Genomic DNA, 20,284 nt, shown 5'->3' with positions numbered 1-20,284 from the left:
ATACAAATTAATACTAGCCTAGTAACCTATACATTAGGTCTGTTACCAATCAAATGAAATCATTATCAAACAAAATCAGTGGTTTTCCAATAATCTGTGACTATTTCCATGTATTGATTAAATGCAATCATGACACCCTGTTTCTCTGATCGTAAAATGGACTGTAAATTGTTTGTAAAGATTCATCTTAGTTGACTGATGTAATGACAGATGTGTGCTTTTAAAGACCCATACTTGAATTTACAACAGGCCATTCATCATAAGCATCGAGTGATTAATAGATACATCACAACATGTGTCCCTGTTGTGTTGCAGATTCCAGCTGATCCACAACTCCCTGCTGATAAATGACACATTATGTAAAGATGAACAACTGCTTTCTTTTGAGCTAGTGTGATTTTAAGTTATAACATGACAGTTTTGAGAACGTCCAGAGTAATGAAAACCACATGATCATCTGTTAAAAAGCAGAAAAACATTAAGGGTCTGACCTAGATACTGTACATGAATGTTAACATAACATTTTAACATGTACAGATGATGCATTAAATCTCTGAGAGAAGTGATCTAGGGATCCCCTGCACTTTATCCATTGTTCTCTATACATTATTTAAAATACATTATACAAAATAATCATAATAAAATGACTGCGATATATGAATACATTGCCAGTCTGGTTGATCCCTGGGAATGCAAGCTTATATGATAGCACTTGTCTTTTGTTAACTTGCAATTTCTCCAGCTGAATTGCATTTCTTTCTGTCTCTCCACACCCCACTTTATACCTTTCACACTGTTCAAACTCAGCCTATATGGTACAAATTGTGACGAGACGTCTTGTATGGTCCGTTCAGAGCTGTTTTGCTCCAGGCTCCAGCATGAGTGTGTCTGCTTGAGCTGATTCTTCTGTTGTTTTAACTCCGTGTCAGATACAACTGCAGCAGATACCATCTGTTTGAAGGTCCATAGACAGGGAGATCTCACAGGCCATATTTAATTATGAACGTACAAGACTGCATACAAGTGCATTTTTTTCTATACATATAAAATTAGGAATATATAATATTTGAATACAGATTAGTGCATATCATCAAAGAGAGAGAGAGAGAGAGAGAGAGAGAGAGAGAGAGAGAGAGAAACAACTTAATACTGCAAAATAATTATGCGATTTATGTAGCACAAGCTTAATATATTTTCACTAGAATGTCTGCACTGTAGTACAATAAATAAATAAGTAGCAAAAATAAATAAATACTTTTAGAATAACATTTTAGAATAAGATGTAAGGCTTATATAGTGTTTATAAATAGGTGTTTATCTAAAACAATATTTACTGTTTTCAGTATTTAAGTAAGTAGTCACTGTATATGAGATGCAAAATATGCATAAATCTAATGCTACAGTGCATTTTGCCCTTTTTGTCTTGCCCTGAATGGAGTAATTTCCCCCCTAAGAATTTAACTAAAATATAGTTCTTCAAGTGATATTTTAGTGATAGACAGCTATAAATACGAAGCACCTTGGAAATCACCGGTTACTATTACCAGCGGGGCTCACATGTTACAAGATATTATGCGAGGACCCCCTGAATAATGGACACCAACGTGGGTGCCCTGCCCGGATTTTTATATCACATTTCTGTTTACAAGCACCAAATGCATTACTGTGATCCATTACACTCATTTTCATTTAAATATGTGTCATCAAGGCATTTAACTGTCATAATACAAAGTAACCTTAAAGGATTAGTTCACTTTCAAATAACATTTTCCTGATTTTTTAGGAAAATTTACTCATCCAAGATGTCCATGTCCTTCTTTATTCAGCTGAAAAGAAATTAAGGTTTTGATGAAAACATTCCAGGATTATTTTCCTTATAGTGGACTTCAATTGGCCCCAAACAGTTGAAGGTCAAAATTGCAGTTTCAGTGCAGCTTCAAAGGGCTTTAAACAATACCAGACGAGGAATAAAGGTCTTATCTAACAAAGCGATCTGTCATTTTTGAAAAGAAAAAAAAAAAAGGAAATGTATGCTTATGGCATTGCATGTGCTTCCACCAAAACCGCACTTGCGCTGTATGGCAGCTCCTACACCTTCCCTATCTACTTATGGAACAAATGCAGCGCCAGTTCCGTTTTTTTCCATAAGTAGAATAGGGAAGGCGTAGGACATTTTTGAAAAATACAGAAGTGCGGTTTTGGCGGAAGCACATGCAAGGGGATAATTTGTTTATATTAAGCATATACATTTACATTTTTTTTCCGAAAATGACTGATTGTTTCGCTAGATAAGACCCTTATTCCTCGTCTGGTATCGTTTAAAGCCCTTTGAAGCTGCACTGAAACTGTAATTTTGACCTTCAACCGTTTTGAAGTCCACAATAAGGAGAATAATCATTGAATGTTTTCATCAAAACCTTAATTTTTTTTTCCACTGAAGAAAGAAAAACATGAACATCTTGGATGACATGGGGGTGAGTAAATTATCAGGATTTTTTTTTTTTTTTGAAAGTGAACTAATCCTTTAAAGGTAGTCTTGGAAGGCACCATTCTTAATCTTAATGTAAACATACACAGTCGTCTGCCACACTATCTGTTGTTAATGAAGAGCTGACTATTTGCGATAAATAAGGGCATTCTAACAGCTGTATGCAAGATGCCAATCAACAAAGTAACAAAGGTATGCTGAAGTATAAAGATTCCCCTTTACAGGAAGTAAGAGGCCTAAAAAAGCCTTACTGCTCTTCAAAATGACCCTTTTCACAATGGTTTGTAAATGCAGACTGCATGGCTAGGTGTTTTTATACATCTGTGGCAATGGGTTTGATTGAAACACCTGAATTCAATAGTCGTGGCTTGGCATCAAAAAAAGAAAGAAAAAATAGAAGAAGAAATATTTATCCTTCTTTCTTTCCCCTCCCTGACAGTGCCACCCTGATAACAAGCTGTCAAACAGCAAATACATATATCCTTTTGATTGGCATTTTATAGATAAAAATGTTCTTGCAAAAGTGCAAGCTGTGGCAGCACTAAAATATGAGAAATGGTGAATGGCTTTCTGTGACCTCTACCGTTTCTCATTGTGATGGATGGACATCACTTACCTCATCTCCATCCCTCAACAGCCCCCCTCCCCCCAATGGATTATAAGATTGGTAATAGCGACTGCACTTAAAATACTCGGTTTTTGCACAGACAATTTATGAAAGAAGAAGAAATGAGAAAAAAGAACGTGACAGGCGAAGAAAGACAGGAAGGTCCCTGAGGGCCCTGCAGTGGTGTTTACATGGAAATCCTTGACATTTATACCTCTGCGCATCTGGCTGGAGCTGCCTGAAAACTCAAAGTTATGTAAAATAGACAATGAAGTCCACGATGAAGTCTCTCTTGCTTTCTCTTTTATTTTTACTTTATTTATTTATTTTTTTATTTTAGCTCACAGTGAGACAGTGGGATTAGCTCCCTTATTTAACATTTAAAAATAAATTACATTATCTGTTTAAAACCGTGGTTTATTATGGGTTGTTTTCATCGAGATCCGGAATTGTCAAGCGGTAGAAAGCTGACCTTTCACATACCAGCAGGGTGCTAAAAAGGCGGTGGAGGGATTGATAAAGAGAGCGAGAGAGAAAAAAAAGTATTTTTGTCAGCACAACATAGGCTATCTAACCACAATATGGCACAGTGAGAAGTCTGACGGACCACAAAGAGGCAAATATCAGAGATCGAATGGGAGGTCTGTACAGAAGGAAAAAATCACAACAGATGTCATTTAACAGCCTCATCTCCAAGTGTGCCACTGGGCTTGAAACTCTCCCCTCAGTATTCCACTGCATGCAGAAAATATCCAGCTAATCCAGCCAAAAATTTATACAGGCAGCAGAGCACATGCACCGCCATCCAAGCAAGCCCATGGACTAACACGCAAACAAACAAAAGCGGGCCGGTTATAAATTGCGAATGACAACAAATAAATAGACAAATCTGTGAGGAAAAGTCTGGTGCTTCATCAAAAAAGGGCAACAAACTTTAAACACAAACAAGCTGTAGAAAAGAGCTTGTCTGTCCATTATTTGAATGGGCTGGGCTTGATTTTTTTTACTGCATAGGCTACATGGTCTTTCAGTTTTCACATATTCTCTCTCTCTCTCTGTCTCTCTCTGTGTGCACGTGTGTGTGTGTGTGTGTGTATACTATATATATAGGAAGAAAAGGAATGTGAAATAAAAATTCAAAAGAAAGAAATCTATGGAGAGAACTTTGAAACATTTGAAAAAAGTGGATATAAAAAGTGCACACCCCCCTATTTAACAAGGGTACACTTTTTAAGTGTCGTGGAGACTTTAAAGGAGAATGCCCTCATGAGGGCTTTTCACACTTGAAGTAGTTAACCCTGGGTAAAAGGAATCCTGAGTTATCTTTATTCACGTTTCACACTGCTCATACTATACCAGGGGTTAACAGTAAATCCTGGGTATACATAAGCTACCGTTTCACACAGCACATTTGTAAACCTCAGGTTAAAGTCCTTATTTGCATATTTGTGGTGTCAGTGTTACTGACTGAACAAATGCAGCATGTGACCTGTTTACATAAATGGTCTAGCATTGCACGTCCTCATTGCTAACTGCAATATCAATTTTTTTTCTGAATGAACTTTTCGAACTGTAAAAGTAAGAATGACGGTCTCTTCTTCACTCCAATTGTTGTGATTTCCATCTCTGTTTGAATTTTTTCCTATCATATGCAGAAACGACATTGCGCATCTAGTTGTAACATTCTAACACCGCATTGTTTCACACTGTACAAGTTTGGCACTGCAATGTGGAGTTAACACCCTGCTCCAGAGAAGAGTTTCATAACAACAGGTAAAAAGCGGTGCTAACCCCGCATCTAAATTACAAGTGAGAAACATTCGGGGTTAAAAGAGGTGTTTAGAATGTCGATAACCTGGAATTAAGCCATGTTGTTCCTAATCAGTATGACTTACCTTCTTCTGCAGAACACAAAATAAGATATTTTGAAGAATGTTGGTATAACCAAACAGTTTCTGTTCCCAGTGACCCCCATAGTATGGACAAAAAAGCACTGTGAAATTTCTCAAAATATCTTCTTTAATTGTCTACAGAAGAAAGACAGTCATCCAGGTTTGGTAATAGATGACATTTTTTTTGGCTGAACTTTACCGTTATTAACCCTGATATTCATTGTTATGTTGTTTGTCCAAAGTTATTAAAAAAGAAAGAAAGAAATTTGCCACTAAAAAGATCTAGTCTAGCTTAGTTTTGCCACATACTGTAGGAAAGTACTGACACAGAGAGTAGGTCCTGACAGCAGGTATTTTCTCTCAATGTCTTTTTGCCATGACGAATTGACTGTCACCGACTACTTCACTATTTGTGGTGTTTGGCCATTTTGAGATTGCTACAACAGCAGGTTATTGTTCCCTAGCACCTAACTTTCAAACAGAACATACTTTCCTCTCGCTGTATAATCTTAGACGTTCAGCCTTCAAACTCTGGTGAGTGAATCACCATTCACTCTCTGAAATGGACACTACTTCACCAGGCTTTTCTCGTTCTCTACTGCGCTCTATTTCTCTCTCTCTCTTCTTTTTACTCGATAGTGTGCGAGAGGTCAGTTCTAAGATTAACAACTTTTTGAGCAATGCTTTTTCGATCTGTAAACATGGCATATTTAGTAAGACCCAGAAGTCATTCCTACTTGACATTCGAATACAGTGGTAAAACGAACCGTTCTCATTGCTTAACCGTTCCAGCCCAGCCGTTACGGATATGGTTTCATTTTCCACTGTGGGGCTGTTAACAGAGTTCTTTGGACTGTAATACAAATGAATCAGTCATTGCCTTTATAACACAAGAGTTTACAGACGTTATGAGATGTAAATAGCGAGCGTGTTATGGGGGATGATCAGATATTTCTTTTAATTTTATTATTAACTGTTTGCCAGGCAACAGACAAACGAGCAATCCTGAGTGGCGATGTCACTACATGCATTCTACAAGCACGGTTAAGTGCTGAGAATTCTGGGCCAAGAACGGTTTGTAATTGTGTCATGCCAAACCAAGCTCAAGTGGAAATATAACTGAAACTGCTCCTTACTGTTTTTAGGACCGTTGTCATTCTGCCCAACGATGGAAAAGCGGGTTAAGTCTGTGTTATGGTACTGCAAGTTTTACAGTATGTGCGTGAAGAAAAAGACTGTGTTTTGGCATGGATATTTAATAAATCACCTTGATCAACAAAAGAAATCTCACCAGACTGATCCTTTGCAAAGTGACTTCCTTCCCACAGTAAATTCCAAGGAGGTTTTGCAGCTGAGTGACATATAAGCTGACATTAACCCTGCCGGCTGTTATTTGGATGTATCGCTCCGGGTTTTTTTTTTTTTTTTTTACAAATCCATATATGCATTCATCAAGCCAGAATACTTTACGGGAGTACCCAAGTGTTCCCTGGCTAGCCATTAATAAAAAATGCATGAATATGAAAGGAATAAATCCAGACAGCTGTTTAGTAGACAAAACGCCCTATTCCCGAAAGCAATCTCAGCTCAAAGCACCTGCCCTCAATCTTACTTAACAGGCAGTAGCTCTTGCTAACCTATGGTACTCGTGCTCTTATCAGAGCAGAGATGCCTACTAAATGGATGTTTCCGCCTTAATTCCTCAGTTCAGTGAAGGCCAAACTATGGAAATACTGTCAGCTAAATCATATTTCTTAAAAAACTGTTTTGGATTAATGGGGTGGATACTTCTCAATCAAGACATTTTTGAACGACATTGCTTAAAGTCCATTGTCATCACATTTATGATTAATATTTTAAAACATATTAAAATATTAAAAAATAGTTATTTTAAATTGTAATATATTTCACAGTATTGCTGTTTTACTGTAAAATATTTTAATGACCCAAAACTTTTGAAAACTAGTATCTAACTATGGAAGCTTGTTTCCTCCATGAAATAAAAAAAAATAACAAAAGTGACTTTTTTTCTCAGAATTGCGAGATTTAAACTCACAATTGCGAGTTGTAAAGTCAGAATCGCGAGTTATAAAGTCAGAATGGCGTGATATAAAGTCAGAATTGCGAGTTATAAATTCAGAATTACATTATTTAAAGTCAAAATTATTAGTTATAAAGTCAGAATTGTGAGATATAAACTCGTGATTACGTGTTATAACGTCAAATTGTGAGGGAAATGACTGACATTTTTTCTCAGAACTGTTTATATCACAATTCTGACTGTATAGCTCATAATTGTGAGTTTAAAACTCGCAATTGTGAGAAAAAAAGTCAGAATTGTGAGAAAAAAAAACAAACAAATCACAATTACCTTGTTTAATTTTTTTATTTAGTGGTGGAAACAAGCTTCCATATCCGACTGTCCTTTTACATAAAGTCAAATTCAGGAATTTAAGTGTATTTTCAACAGCTTTTTAAATTAGAAAAATAAATAAATAAATACATAAATAAATAAATTGTGTGTGTGTGTGTGTGTGTGTGTGTGTGTGTGTGTGTGTGTGTGTACCTACTTATGTCACTTTTGGGTACATTCACCAGGATACACACCAGTAAACTGGGGACCACCAAAAAAACTTGGGACATTTTGTATGTCCTCATTTGTTTGACCATATAGTGGCATTCAGCATGCTCTAAAATGGTTTCCTGGCTTAAAATCTCATTTGTCCCAAAAATTCACTTTTATGTGATTTGTGTACTTAAAGTGTGTATGCCCCCCCACTAAAGTGTGTATAACACAGCGCCCTCTAGGAGAACTGCACTTCCGGAAAGATACACACTTTTGGGATTCTGACCAATCAGAGCGCAGGAAGATACTACGAGCGCGGGACTGGTGATCTGACCAATCAGAGACCAACACGTCACCAATAAAGATGGCGGAGGCAAAAACTATCATGAATATGAATGAATTGACATATAATCCACATTTAATTTGAGAAATATTCACAATAATTTGTGTTTAAATAAAAATAGACTCATTTGCAGGAGCTCTCATGCTTTATATTGGCATGTATTATTAACTTTTAATCCTCGGAGTTTTGCTCTCGCATCAATGTGTGTGTAAAGATCGCGCTGCCCCGCCCCCGCCTAACGGAGACTATATCCGCGTACTGTAACTACAGTTTATTAATGTACGAACGAGTTTGACGCGGGGATGACAGACATTACGTCATGTGAATATGAAACATACATATTTCCTCCCAAAAGCGGAGGGACAACTGTTTTAATCCGTCAAGTATGATGATTTATACATATGAGTTTATTTAATAAAATACACAAGCAACAAAAAGATTTGAAAACCTTCAAAATCGCTTGCTTTTATGAGTGATTTTATTTGCTTTAAGTGTTTTCTCCTACTTTGCGTTCTGCTGTTCCTCCATTAGTATCAGAGACAAGAGACAAGTACAGTACACAAATAGTAACATAAAAAATAAATAATAAAGATATGTGAAAAAAATATATTATAATATTATATAGATAGGAGCAGTTACAGCAAACATTCTCTTTATATTTTATATATAATATAATAATTTATATTTATATATGATATTTATAATAATTAATATTATATATAATATAATAATTTTATATTTTATATTATATTATATATAACAGTTTCTCTCACTTTGGTGCATTTCTCCAATCACAACTAAAATTCTTACTTGTTCAACATCCACATTATAGTCTCTTGTTCACATCATAAATGAAGATATGTGAAAAAAATATATTATAATATTATATAGATAGGAGCAGTTAACAGTTAACTAAAATTCTTACTTGTTCAACATCCACATTATAGTCTCTTGTTCACATAATAAATAAAGATATGTGAAAAAAATATAATATTATATAGATAGGAGCAGTTACAGCAAACATTCTCTTTATATTTTATATATAATATAATAATTTATATTTATATTTGATATTTATAATAATTAATATTATATATAATATCATAATTTTATATTTTATATTATATTATATATAACAGTTTCTCTCACTTTGGTGCATTTCTCCAATCACAACTAAAATTCTTACTTGTTCAACATCCACATTATAGTCTCTTGTTCACATCATAAATGCAGTTTCTCATTCTCCTGAACAAATTGCAAATGCTTTGGTACATTCATGCATTTGATGTACAAGTGTCAGATGTTTCCTACATTATCACTTGCTTATGTCATGTTCATCAAAATATACTAGGTGTCGAATAGTTTTTATTTTCATAAGCCATTAAATGCAAAATGGTTGAACTAGTCATAAACTGTCAAGCATATTTTCTATACATTTCTTTTAGACTTTTTTTGTCCTGAATTATTAAATTTCAGGGATGAATTTTGAATTTCAATAATGAAGGGGAATGTAATTCAAGCAATGTTCAACAGTTCTCTAAAATATCTCAGATGCCATCTCATTTGGGAGGCACAGACAGAGCACAACACAATGTTACACACTCTGAACATGAATGAACAACAAGGACACAAACAGAGTCAACAGACAGAAGAAGGAGTAAGGATGTGTGGTGGAAGGGTACGGAGGAGAACAGAGGAAGAGGAAGAAGAGGCCAAGACTGAGATGTTTCTGATGGAAATAAGAGCCACTGTTGTAGATCATGCTCTCAGTCATGACCTTAAGGCCGAGATGGGTCAAAATAGCCGAATGATGGGAGATGTGTTTGTAGACAGAACAGGTGTGAAATCAGATAATGTTCACTATGTACTGTTCACTACATAAACTGTAGACTGATGTAATGCTATGTTACTGCAGTCTACTTGCATTTTACATTATACAGTAAATATTACGGTGGCTGAGAGAGATCACCGCGCACAACTGAAGAAAACACATGCAAACAGAAAAAATGAACAAAACATCTTGATCAGTTTGACAACACACTTGCTGCAAATATTCACCCAAATACAGAAACTTGCTGCAGACAACACACATACAATGATGATGAAAACTTTCAGGTAATCGACAACACCACTGACAAGTGTTCATTGAACAAGCATGTTCCAGCCAGGTTCGTCACTTGTTTGGGGTACCCTTGAAACATTTCTTTGTTATCAGTTCTCCTCTGTCCAACAGTGAACAGAGCATAATTCAGGCAGCTATCATAAGTCCGATTGGGATGATCGCAACAGTCAAAGTACTTATTCCAGTTCCATCCAGTTGAGGATCATATTCATCACGCTGGAATGGATGGTTTGGTGAGGATCTGTGCCACTGGCTGTCATTATATCACATGACATTGTAGCTACTGTAATTTTTTGACAGACCACCAGAAAGTATATCTGAATCCTGTCTCATCCAGTCTAGAGTGACGTGTTCATACTGTTGAAATGTACGCCATACAGATAAAGTGCAGTCTTGTGTATTTTCAATCACTGACATCAAAATCGTATCCATATTACTTCTGAAAATACTGTCAGAGTGTCTTTGTGAACAATGATACAAGGACTTGTCATTTTGATGACACTGATATAAGGATTATGAACTGGTTACAGGCTATTGCATGTAATCCATTGTGTGCTGTTATTTGTATGAACTGTTTTAAGAAATGCACATACTGGTTTACATCTTAAGGATGCATATGAATGAGAATATATAATAGGAGAGCAGTTACAGCAAACATTGTTTTATATTTAGAGAGAGAGAGAGAGCAGTTACAGTGTTTAGTATAAAAAGTGTTTAAAAGAATCATGACTCAAGCTGGGACGTTTACATGTTTGTTTACAGATTTATTTTGTTCATACTTTGATTTTAAAAGGCACTGGATGTGAAACCCCTGCTCCCCTAACACTAACCCTAACCCTAACCCTAGCCCTAGCTGAGAGCTGCAGACAGTGACACTGAGTGACTCGCCGCCCTTCCCCCACCGGCTTCTGATCGCGCGCGCGCCTCCCGCCCATCCCCCACAGCAGCAGCGCAGCAGCTTGAGTGCAGAGTGAGATGAGCTCTGAGGAGAGATCACGAGTGCTGCTCAAATGATGGAATAATCTGTCGTGGCTATGCGTTTTTAAAGCACTTTTACAAGATCTAGCAGCTTTTCCTTCCTTTATATTTAATATAAAATACCATAAATTAAAAAAAAAAAATTGAAAGAAAATGCTGTTAATAAAGTGCACGTTAAAGTTTATTTTAGAGCCTCGAAATAATCCACACATCTCCCTGATTTTAACTCAAACATTTGATTAAACAGAATTAGTAAAAATTAAGATATGTTCCAAAGAGATCGTTTAAAAGTGATCATGTGCTCTGTCCATTAGAAAGACGTACGCCTCCGTTTTTATTTTATTTTTTATTTTTTTATTTAAGTTTGAAGAACCAGTACTGTGAATAAATCAAACAAAGATCTAGGTGTTTGCCAAAATATTTATTAGGTCAAATAAATGTAGTCACAATTTCAACGTGAAATCCAAATACGTAACTACGTCATGCACGCACGTCAGCTGTGGATGTGTTTTCCCGGGAAATGCAATCACATGGCATTGCTTGACGCGAAAAAGACGACAACCCCCATCAATGGACGCTGGAGAGGTGAGATCAAGTGTTGTCCCGAAAATGCATGATAACTAAAATACACTGTGAAATATGAAAGTTAGTAAGATGTATGTTTACTTTAGTGGTTAAATTATTTTCTGTTAATGTTTTATTTCTCGATTGTATTTGAGTTTGATTCTCATTTGATTTTTTTTTTGCAATAAGGAAAAAAACAGTTTATTGCTTATTTGTAGGCATTGATCAGCAAATATAATTTTGTTATATTTCATATAATATCTCTTTAGATTCTACAATTTAATCAGTGGTAGCCTGTTTTTCTCATTTTTTGTAAAATGTCAACAGTATGTATTGTAATTTGAAATAATTAATTTTCATTTTTTATTATTTGATGTCATTTTTAATTTTATGTAATACATTATTTACACTTTTTTTTTTTTAGTGGAACACAAAAGTATCCATGTTTTTTTATTTATCTTCACAGAGCTTTTTTGCACAATGACAGTACATAGACACTTTATAGTATTTTTTATTCTGTGTGTCAAGCTCCAAAGCAGACAAAATAGTCCATATGAATCTATCAGGTTACTGACTGAAAATCTGTAGCTTTTAAATTAATATGAATATGGATTGACATCAATCATCTGGTCACAATGGTTTTTGGCATCAATGATATTGCTGTTTTTTTTAATCTAAATGCCTGTTTCAGACTGGTCACATGTGCTGTCATTGCATAGAGCTCTGTATTACATTTAAAAATAAACTTTAGTGTTCCACAGAAAAACACAACACAGGTTTGTACAATTTTAGTACAGGATTAGTACAATAATTATGTACATTTTTGGGTGAACAATTCCAGTAAGATCAAAAAGATTTTTAAAATGCTTATTTAATCCATTCACCTTATATTTCTTTTTATTTCTTTTTTTCCAGAAATAATGCTGAAAAGCAAAAGGCGTAAAACACCTCTGCAGGATGCAGAGGATCACATGACCCGTAGAGCTGATAAGCCTGGGCTTCAAGAGCAGTTCATCAGCAAATATAAAGGCAAGTATTTATGACTAACCAGATACACGAATGGTTTGGTCTTGATGTCATTAATGCAGAATAACCTGCTTTACAAATAAAGTCTTGTAGTTTAAAGGGTTAGTTCACTCAAAATTGAAGTTTCTGTCATTAATTACTCACCCTCATGTTGTTCCACACCTGTAAGACCTTCATTCATCTTCAGAACACAAATTAAGATATTTTTGATAAAATCTGATGGCTCGGTGAGACCTCTAAAGCTACTAAAGACATATTTAAAACAGTCATGTGACTACAGTGGTTCAACCTTAATGTTATGAAGTGATGAGAATATTTTTTTGTGCACAGAAAAACAAAATAACCACTTTATTCAATAATATCTAGTGATGGGTGATTTTGGGCACACAAAAAGTATTGAACTGCTGTAGTCACATGATCTGTTTTAAATATGTCTTTAGTAGCTTTCTGAACACTGAAAAAGGAAATGATTTTGCTCTCAATGCAGGCCTCACTGAGCCATTGAATTTGATCAAAAATATCTTAATTTGTGTTCTGAAGATGAATGAAGGTCTTACGGGTGTGAAACGACATGAGGGAGAGTAATTAATGACAGAAATTCATTTTTGGGTGAACTGAACTTTTAGGTGGTTATTGGTTTGTATGTAAACCAGGACAATGGATCATTTTTATAATAGGGTTAGTTCAAATAATGTCATTTATTACTCACCCTCATGCCGTTCCATACCCGTTAGACCTTCAATAAGGTGATTATTTTTTTTGCAGCTATCAGTATATCGTTGTGCATGATCATGTACATGATCAATGTTTTTTTTAATTTTTTTTTTTTATTATTGGGTTTTGGTTAAATTCCTGAAGTAAGGGCTGCTTTTTCACTTTTTTTTTTCTAAGACACAATATACATCAGTAATACCCTCTTGTGATTTAAAAAAAAAAAAAAAAAAGCTTTTACTTTAAAGGCAGTTGCTAACAAGTGTCTAAATGGGAGACAGAGGTTTGTCTGGGACATTAAAAATCGTCACCTGAACAGATAAAGTCATCTACTCACTAGTCACTTTCACAGCCTCGTTGTGTTTAGAGGTAGATTTAGGGATGTACACTGTACACAACCATTCAAACATACATTATAAGAATGCAAAACATTATACTTATTACACAGGGAGATGGATTTTTAAAGTTTTACAGTTCCTGGAGGCACATTTATCAACAACAACAAAAAAACTCTTTATCTAAAGCCAAAAACCATCCATAAACATCCATACACCACAAAGACAAACTATCCAGAAGCGATGCATGTTAAACACAGAATTTTCTTTTAAAAATAATATAACAAAAACATGTTCTAGATGATTTCTTGAAGCTTAATCATGAGGACGATGAAGTTTTGCAACTGTGGTGTATTAATAGGCAAACTTAAGCTTAGTTTCTGCAGCAATACAAAAGCCAGTTAAAACAACATATAGGGTTTTAGTTGAGGGAACCAGGGGTGTGTGAACTACAAAAATACGTCATCGCTGCAGCACTCTATTCTAAACTATATAAAGCCAAGATAATATTGCTTATGTATGAAAGAGTATAAAAATTTTAACTATATAATTTTAAGACTTTAAAGTATAATGTAATGTATAAAAAGCACAGCATACTTAGAAATTTGCCTGGCTATTGACTATTTTCATTCAGTAATTTCCCTTTTACATATAATGTACATCATATGGCAGAGAACTTTAAGTAATGATCAAAATGATAGTTGACTTTTAATAAACTGCTGAATCTAATGCATTTCTCCTCTTCAGGGCGTGGAGTTTTCACCACTAGAGCTTTTTTCAGAGGTGATTTTGCTCTTGAATACAGAGGTGAACTTCTGAGTTCAGAAGAGAGTCTTGACCGAGCTGAACACTACACTGAGGCCGAGAACGCGTTCCTGTTTGAGTTTCAGTGGTGTGGCAGAAATTGGTGGTGAGTACAGACCTGTTGGATTGATGTAGTAGAGGCACTATATTGTATCGCAAACCTGCAAGATTTAATTCTAGCGGGTTTGCTGTCTCGTGTTTTTTAATTGACTTGTTTTAAATGACCATCACATGCAACTTGAAAAAAGAAATGCCTCTATCGTGGTCAGTAGACGAGGTGGCAGCACAACTGTAATGATCAGACTATAATCCCAATCACTTTGAAGCGGTACTAACTGCAGTGGAAGAACAAACCGAGCCGAGTTGAGTCGTACCGCACAGTGAGAAAGTGCCATAAAAGAGCAATGGCACCAGGGTTCGTTTTAATCTAAACAAACATACCAAGTGTGAACACACCCTTAATACTTAAAATCAACCATGAACTGACTTGAAGGGTGCTGAGTGCAGTTTCTTTGAGTCATCAATATTCGTTTTTAACCGTATTCCCAAAAGAGAACAAAATGGTGAATGTTAGATGCATTTGTCTGCTGAGAGGATGTTGCCATACACTGTCCGATAGATCCGTGGTTTTCAGACCCTCCTCTCTGCAGATTCTGTTTGTCTCCTTAACCTGACACACTCGGTTGAGTTCATAGAGCTGTGTCCTGATGATCAGCTGATGGTCTGAATCGGGTAGATTAAAAACGAGACATACAACTTATGCAGAGCGGTGGGTTTCCACTTAAAAATAACTCTACTTGTCTAGCATATATAAGATTACAAGTATTGAGTAATAATTTTATGTCTTTATAGCATAGATGCATCTAAAGAAGACGGTTCCTTGGGAAGACTTGTAAATGACGAACACAGAAATCCTACTTGCAAAATGAGAACCCTTGAAGTGAGCAGGAAACCTCACCTGTGTCTCTTTGCTGTGCGAGACATTCTACCAGGGGAAGAAATCACTTTCAATCACGAATACTCAGATTGGCCATGGCGAGTCAAGGTACTATCAAGAAAATGATAGAAAGATTGATCAGTAATTCAGGATAATCTTTTACTATCTGATTAGTTACCATGTGATTGTGGTCTCATATTTCTCAAGCCTTTGAATCAAGCATCAACTGAATCCTCTGATAAAAAGCCATCCATCAGTTTGGGTCCGCAGAGATCGGTAAGTCCACTTTAAAACATCTGTATCATTATTCTATATTATTGACTCTTTTGTGAGTAGTGTGTCTGGGTGTTAACAGAAGGAAAGGAGTGATAGATAAAGTTACTGTAGGACAGCTAGAGTAATTACTAGTTTTTCTGTTCTATACAAACATTTCTGATTTTTATATTCACTGGTTCCTTTTCTGGCATCCAGCCTCATTGTGCTGCTCCTGTTTCTTCACCTGGATTGGACGAGGTGAACAGCAGTGGTCCACATAAGCAGTCAGGCAAAGCAAGAACATCAAGAAAAACGGTAACTATCTCATAATGCAGCAACTATTAGATGATTTCTGGGAAAAACTGTTGATATTTGAAATCGACACCCAAACAACCACACCCCTCCCTTCATTGCTCCGCCCCCAAAATACTGAACACCCTATTCAACACAGGCAACTACTAACAGCTGATGCACAGGTGTTCAACTAGAAAAGATCTTTATCGCTGGCAGACCATGGGATGCATTAGAAGGTTTGTTTTTAGTTGATTGTAGGTGCGTGTCCACTTCATCCAGCACACTTTGTGTAAACGCTCCAAATGGTACAAAATAATATTCTGTCAGAATTGTAAAAAGTTAAATTGGTTCCTTCCCGGTCTGGAAGGAACCACTGCGGAGAAGCACAGTATCTGTGTGACTCGTCATAGACATAAACAGAGAGAAGTAGCTCCAGCTACAGTGTTCTTTAGACACATGCAGTTCTGTTTATTAACCGCTCAAGCACCAAAAGTTATGGAATGTAAATGTAGCGCCTTACTACCCACCTCTGCTAGTTACCTAGTTATTGTCACAATTTTATTTTCAATATTGTTAATGTACATTTTATGTTTGTTTAAAAGGTTAGTTCAAATAATGTCATTAATTACTCACCCTCATGCCGTTCCACACCTGTAAGACCTTCATTCATCTTCAGAACACAAATTAAGATATTTTTAATTAAATCTGATGGCTCAGTGAGGCCTCTATTCAAAGCAATGACATTTCCTCTCTCAAGAACCATAAAGGTACTAAAAACAAATTTAAATCAGTTCATGTGAGTACAGTGATTCAACCCTAATATTATAAAGTGACGAGAATATTTTTGTGCACCAAAAAACAAAATAACGACTTTTCAACAATATAGTGATGGGCCGATTTCAAAACACTGCTTTGGAGCTTTATGAATGGGTTGTTTGCACATGACGTCACAGCAGCAGCGCGAATGAGTCTGGAGGGCAGGGAGTGATGTTTCTATATAGGAATCCTATCAAAAACTCAAAAGGTTTTGCATTGTTTATAGTTGCTCAAATCGTTAAAATCGAGAACCCAGAAGGTGTTTATATCGTTTACATAACTTATACCGTTTTTTATAACTTTTCATTTTTTAACGTTAAAAGTTGTCGCCTTTTTATAGCGTTTTGCATCTGCTGATACTGAAATTAATATGGATACTTACCTTTTTGTTTTTGACTCGGTTAAATATTAACATTCTACATGCTATCGTTTGCAGGGAGGAGAAGATATTTTATCCTATTTAATTATAATTGGGTGTTTTCCCTTCAGTTTTGTAGAATTGTTTACAATGTTGATCTGGTTACCACGAGAATAGTGTCACGCGCTGCTGCTTTCAGCCGTCGTATGGTAGAAAATGTCCAAATAAAATAAATATTTAACAAGCTGACAGAAGATGATGCATTTCTTTGTTGGAAGCGTGTAAATGTAACTAGTTTTAATGTTATTTTTGTAAATATTCACTTTCCCCATAAGGAGAATCGGAGGGTCACGATCAGGGGACGGACACCGACACGCTGTATTTTTGTATTTATTTCAACAAATGACCAAAATCAAACCCATAGAAGCTTGTGAACAGTTTTGAAGTGGCTGTGTGCAAGTTACAATCATTCACAAGCGAGTGATCATACTCGCAAACATAATGTTAATTAATTATTGCACAAAAACCAAATACAAAACTCAAAAGTATGTTTGTTTTTTTTGTTTTTTTTTAAGTGAAAGGCAGTGGGTTTATTTAGTGACATTATTACATTTGCTAAAAGTCGTCTTTCCTCACCTTCTCAACCAAGGCGAAAATTGTATTACCGTCCATTTTTTTTTTCCCCGAACGATACTGTGAGTTCCTATTACAATTCTCGATTCAGCATAAATGACCAACAATGGCGACATTTTTCACAATCAAAAATTAAAATACTGCACTTGACTTCACTAGCAGAAAGGCAGCACGATATAAACAAACCAGACTAGAACTGAACGCGGCGTGACGGCAGCTTCACATTCTCTATATCTGCCTCCTCGATGGCAATCAAGTCTTTCAATTCAGTGGAAAAGTCTCTCCTCTTCATAACACAAGGATCGCCAACATATGTTGTGATTTTCTGTTTAAACCTTTCTAAACCAGCACAGAAAGGACTTTTCTCCATCTTTTCCATTCTAATTTTCACTGCTTGCCCTCCACCGGAATTTTGCGCTTCACCAGAACCACGTGATTGCAAACAACCTATTGAATCAGTGACTCGGAGCGCCAAAGTCATATGATTTCAACAGTTTAGCCGTTTGATAGGAGAGCCGAGTCACTGATTTGATTTGTGAAGCTCCGAAGCAGTGTTTTGAAATCGGCCCATCACTATATTGTCGAAGTCGTTATTTTGTTTGTTTGGCGCACAAAAAGTATTCTCGTTGCTTTATAATATTAAAGTAGAACTACTGAACTCACATGAACTGATATAAATATGTTTTTTAGTACATTAATGGATCTTGAAAGAGGAAATGTTATTGCTTTGAATAGAGGCCTCACTGAGCCATCGGATTTAATCTAAAATATCTTAATTTGTGTTCTGAAGATGAACAAAGGTCTTACGGGTGTGGAACGACATGAGGGTGAGTAATTATTGACAATATTTTCATTTTTGGGTGAACTAACCCTTTATGCTAAATACTTCTTTATATATCCACAGAAGCGGTTTCAATCAAGACTGGCAAAATTAAGAAAACATCATGAAGATTGCTATGAACGTTTTAACAGGGCAGAAATTGAAAATGAATGCAATACGATTGCTAAACAGCTATCACAAAAAGATTGTTTGGTGAGTAATATGTCAACATCATCACAATACTCTGTGATCAACACCTCAGTCCATTAACAGCTAATTATTTTAATATTAATTAATAGTTTCCTTAGTTCTTTTGCTTGTAGACCTTGTTTTTATTCAAATTATATTTTCAAACTGTTACAGTCATCCTTAGTCACGTCCACAACTGATGCATCCTCTTCATCACCACCCTGTGCTGTGTCCACCTCTGTGATGACCTCATCACCGTCACCGTATTACCGGTTACCAGAGGGGACACTGCAGTTGGCAAAAATGAGTAAAGTCCTAATGGCCATGGAGAAAGGAACACTGTCTGACTTCAAAGGAAAGAAACTTGACAACATTGAAATTGACCCAAATGGTATGAGTATACTTGAATGGTCTGTGTGTGTCTGTGCTGTATATATTTGCAAAAACTGTACATTATCATATGTTACAGATGCTAAGTATAATCAATAAACTGTTGATTTTTTTATCAATTGTTTAGAGCAACTTGAGGCTCAAGGTGATTCCATGTCAAGTGATGAGGAGGATTACAGTGACGTATCTCAGACAACAGCACCAGCAGAGACTGATCCACCTGTTCAATCTGATCAATCTGTTTCACAAGAGGATCAAGGTAAGAAAAATCTCTAAACTACACACACAATAATCATCAAATAACCATAAATTAGCTCCAAGCAGCAATAGCCATCCAAAGGCTTTTCAAAATTCAGAAAAATCTACACATTAGGACATATGTATGATTTGGTCATACTCACTGATTTAGTTGTTATGAGAATTACATTTTTAATTATTCCATAGGTTCTTCAAATGCTCCAAAAAAGAAATGGGAGGACAATGAGGTAAAAGCAGTAGAGAGACACATGATGGAGTTCATCAAGACATGCAAATTTCCTGGTAAGCAAGACTGTGAAAGATGCATTCACGCAGAGCCAGAAGCTTTGAAGCAGCGAACATGGACTGGTGTGAAAAATTATGTGCGGAACAGGATCACGACTCTTAAAAGAAAGGGTGGTTTGTGAGGAGGCACAAACACAAAAACACTTCAGTGCCTTTTATAACTTCTTTACTGTAAAAAAAAAAAAAAAAAATTATATATAAATATATATATATATATATATATATATATATATATATATATATATATATATATATATAAAAAAAAAAATAATAATACTGTAAAAATATAATATGATGTGGAAAGTGTTAAAAGTATTATTTGTGTGAAGAGAGTGGCTCAACTAGTGACCAGCTCATTGAAAATGCTGTACATTAAAGTTGTTAGCAGAAGACTGTACTGCGATGTTGCATAAACTAATCAAAAATACTTTTCTTTAATCTGTACCATTTATCCCAAGTAAAATAATCCCATATTAGCTCTTATAAATATATTTTACATCAAGAAAGACAGAGTATAAGAACGCTAATGAAGAAAGAATAGTTCATTTTCAATTAGGGCTGGGCGATATATCGTATGCGATTGTCACGCGCATTTCGTCAGTAAAGCCGGTTC

The 20,284-nt window shown here is 35.7% G+C and overlaps 1 protein-coding gene across 1 annotated transcript; it reads left to right on the top strand.

The window, feature by feature from the left end:
• The first annotated feature begins 10,558 nt into the window (after positions 1-10,558).
• On the top strand, positions 10,559-19,805 carry LOC137017147 (uncharacterized). The gene is made up of 9 exons (XM_067381125.1): positions 10,559-12,589; positions 14,380-14,542; positions 15,289-15,481; positions 15,581-15,649; positions 15,845-15,943; positions 18,634-18,762; positions 18,913-19,129; positions 19,256-19,387; positions 19,573-19,805. Exons 1-9 carry the CDS (start codon positions 12,481-12,483, stop codon positions 19,791-19,793), a joined length of 1,332 nt encoding a protein of 443 aa, XP_067237226.1. The 5' UTR covers positions 10,559-12,480; the 3' UTR covers positions 19,794-19,805.
• The last annotated feature ends 479 nt before the right edge of the window (positions 19,806-20,284 follow it).

This window comes from Chanodichthys erythropterus, chromosome 1 (assembly GCF_024489055.1).
Source record: "Chanodichthys erythropterus isolate Z2021 chromosome 1, ASM2448905v1, whole genome shotgun sequence".
Classification (NCBI taxonomy): domain Eukaryota; kingdom Metazoa; phylum Chordata; class Actinopteri; order Cypriniformes; family Xenocyprididae; genus Chanodichthys; species Chanodichthys erythropterus.
Note: the sequence above shows the minus strand (reverse complement) of the source record. Positions and strands in the feature narration are given on the sequence as shown.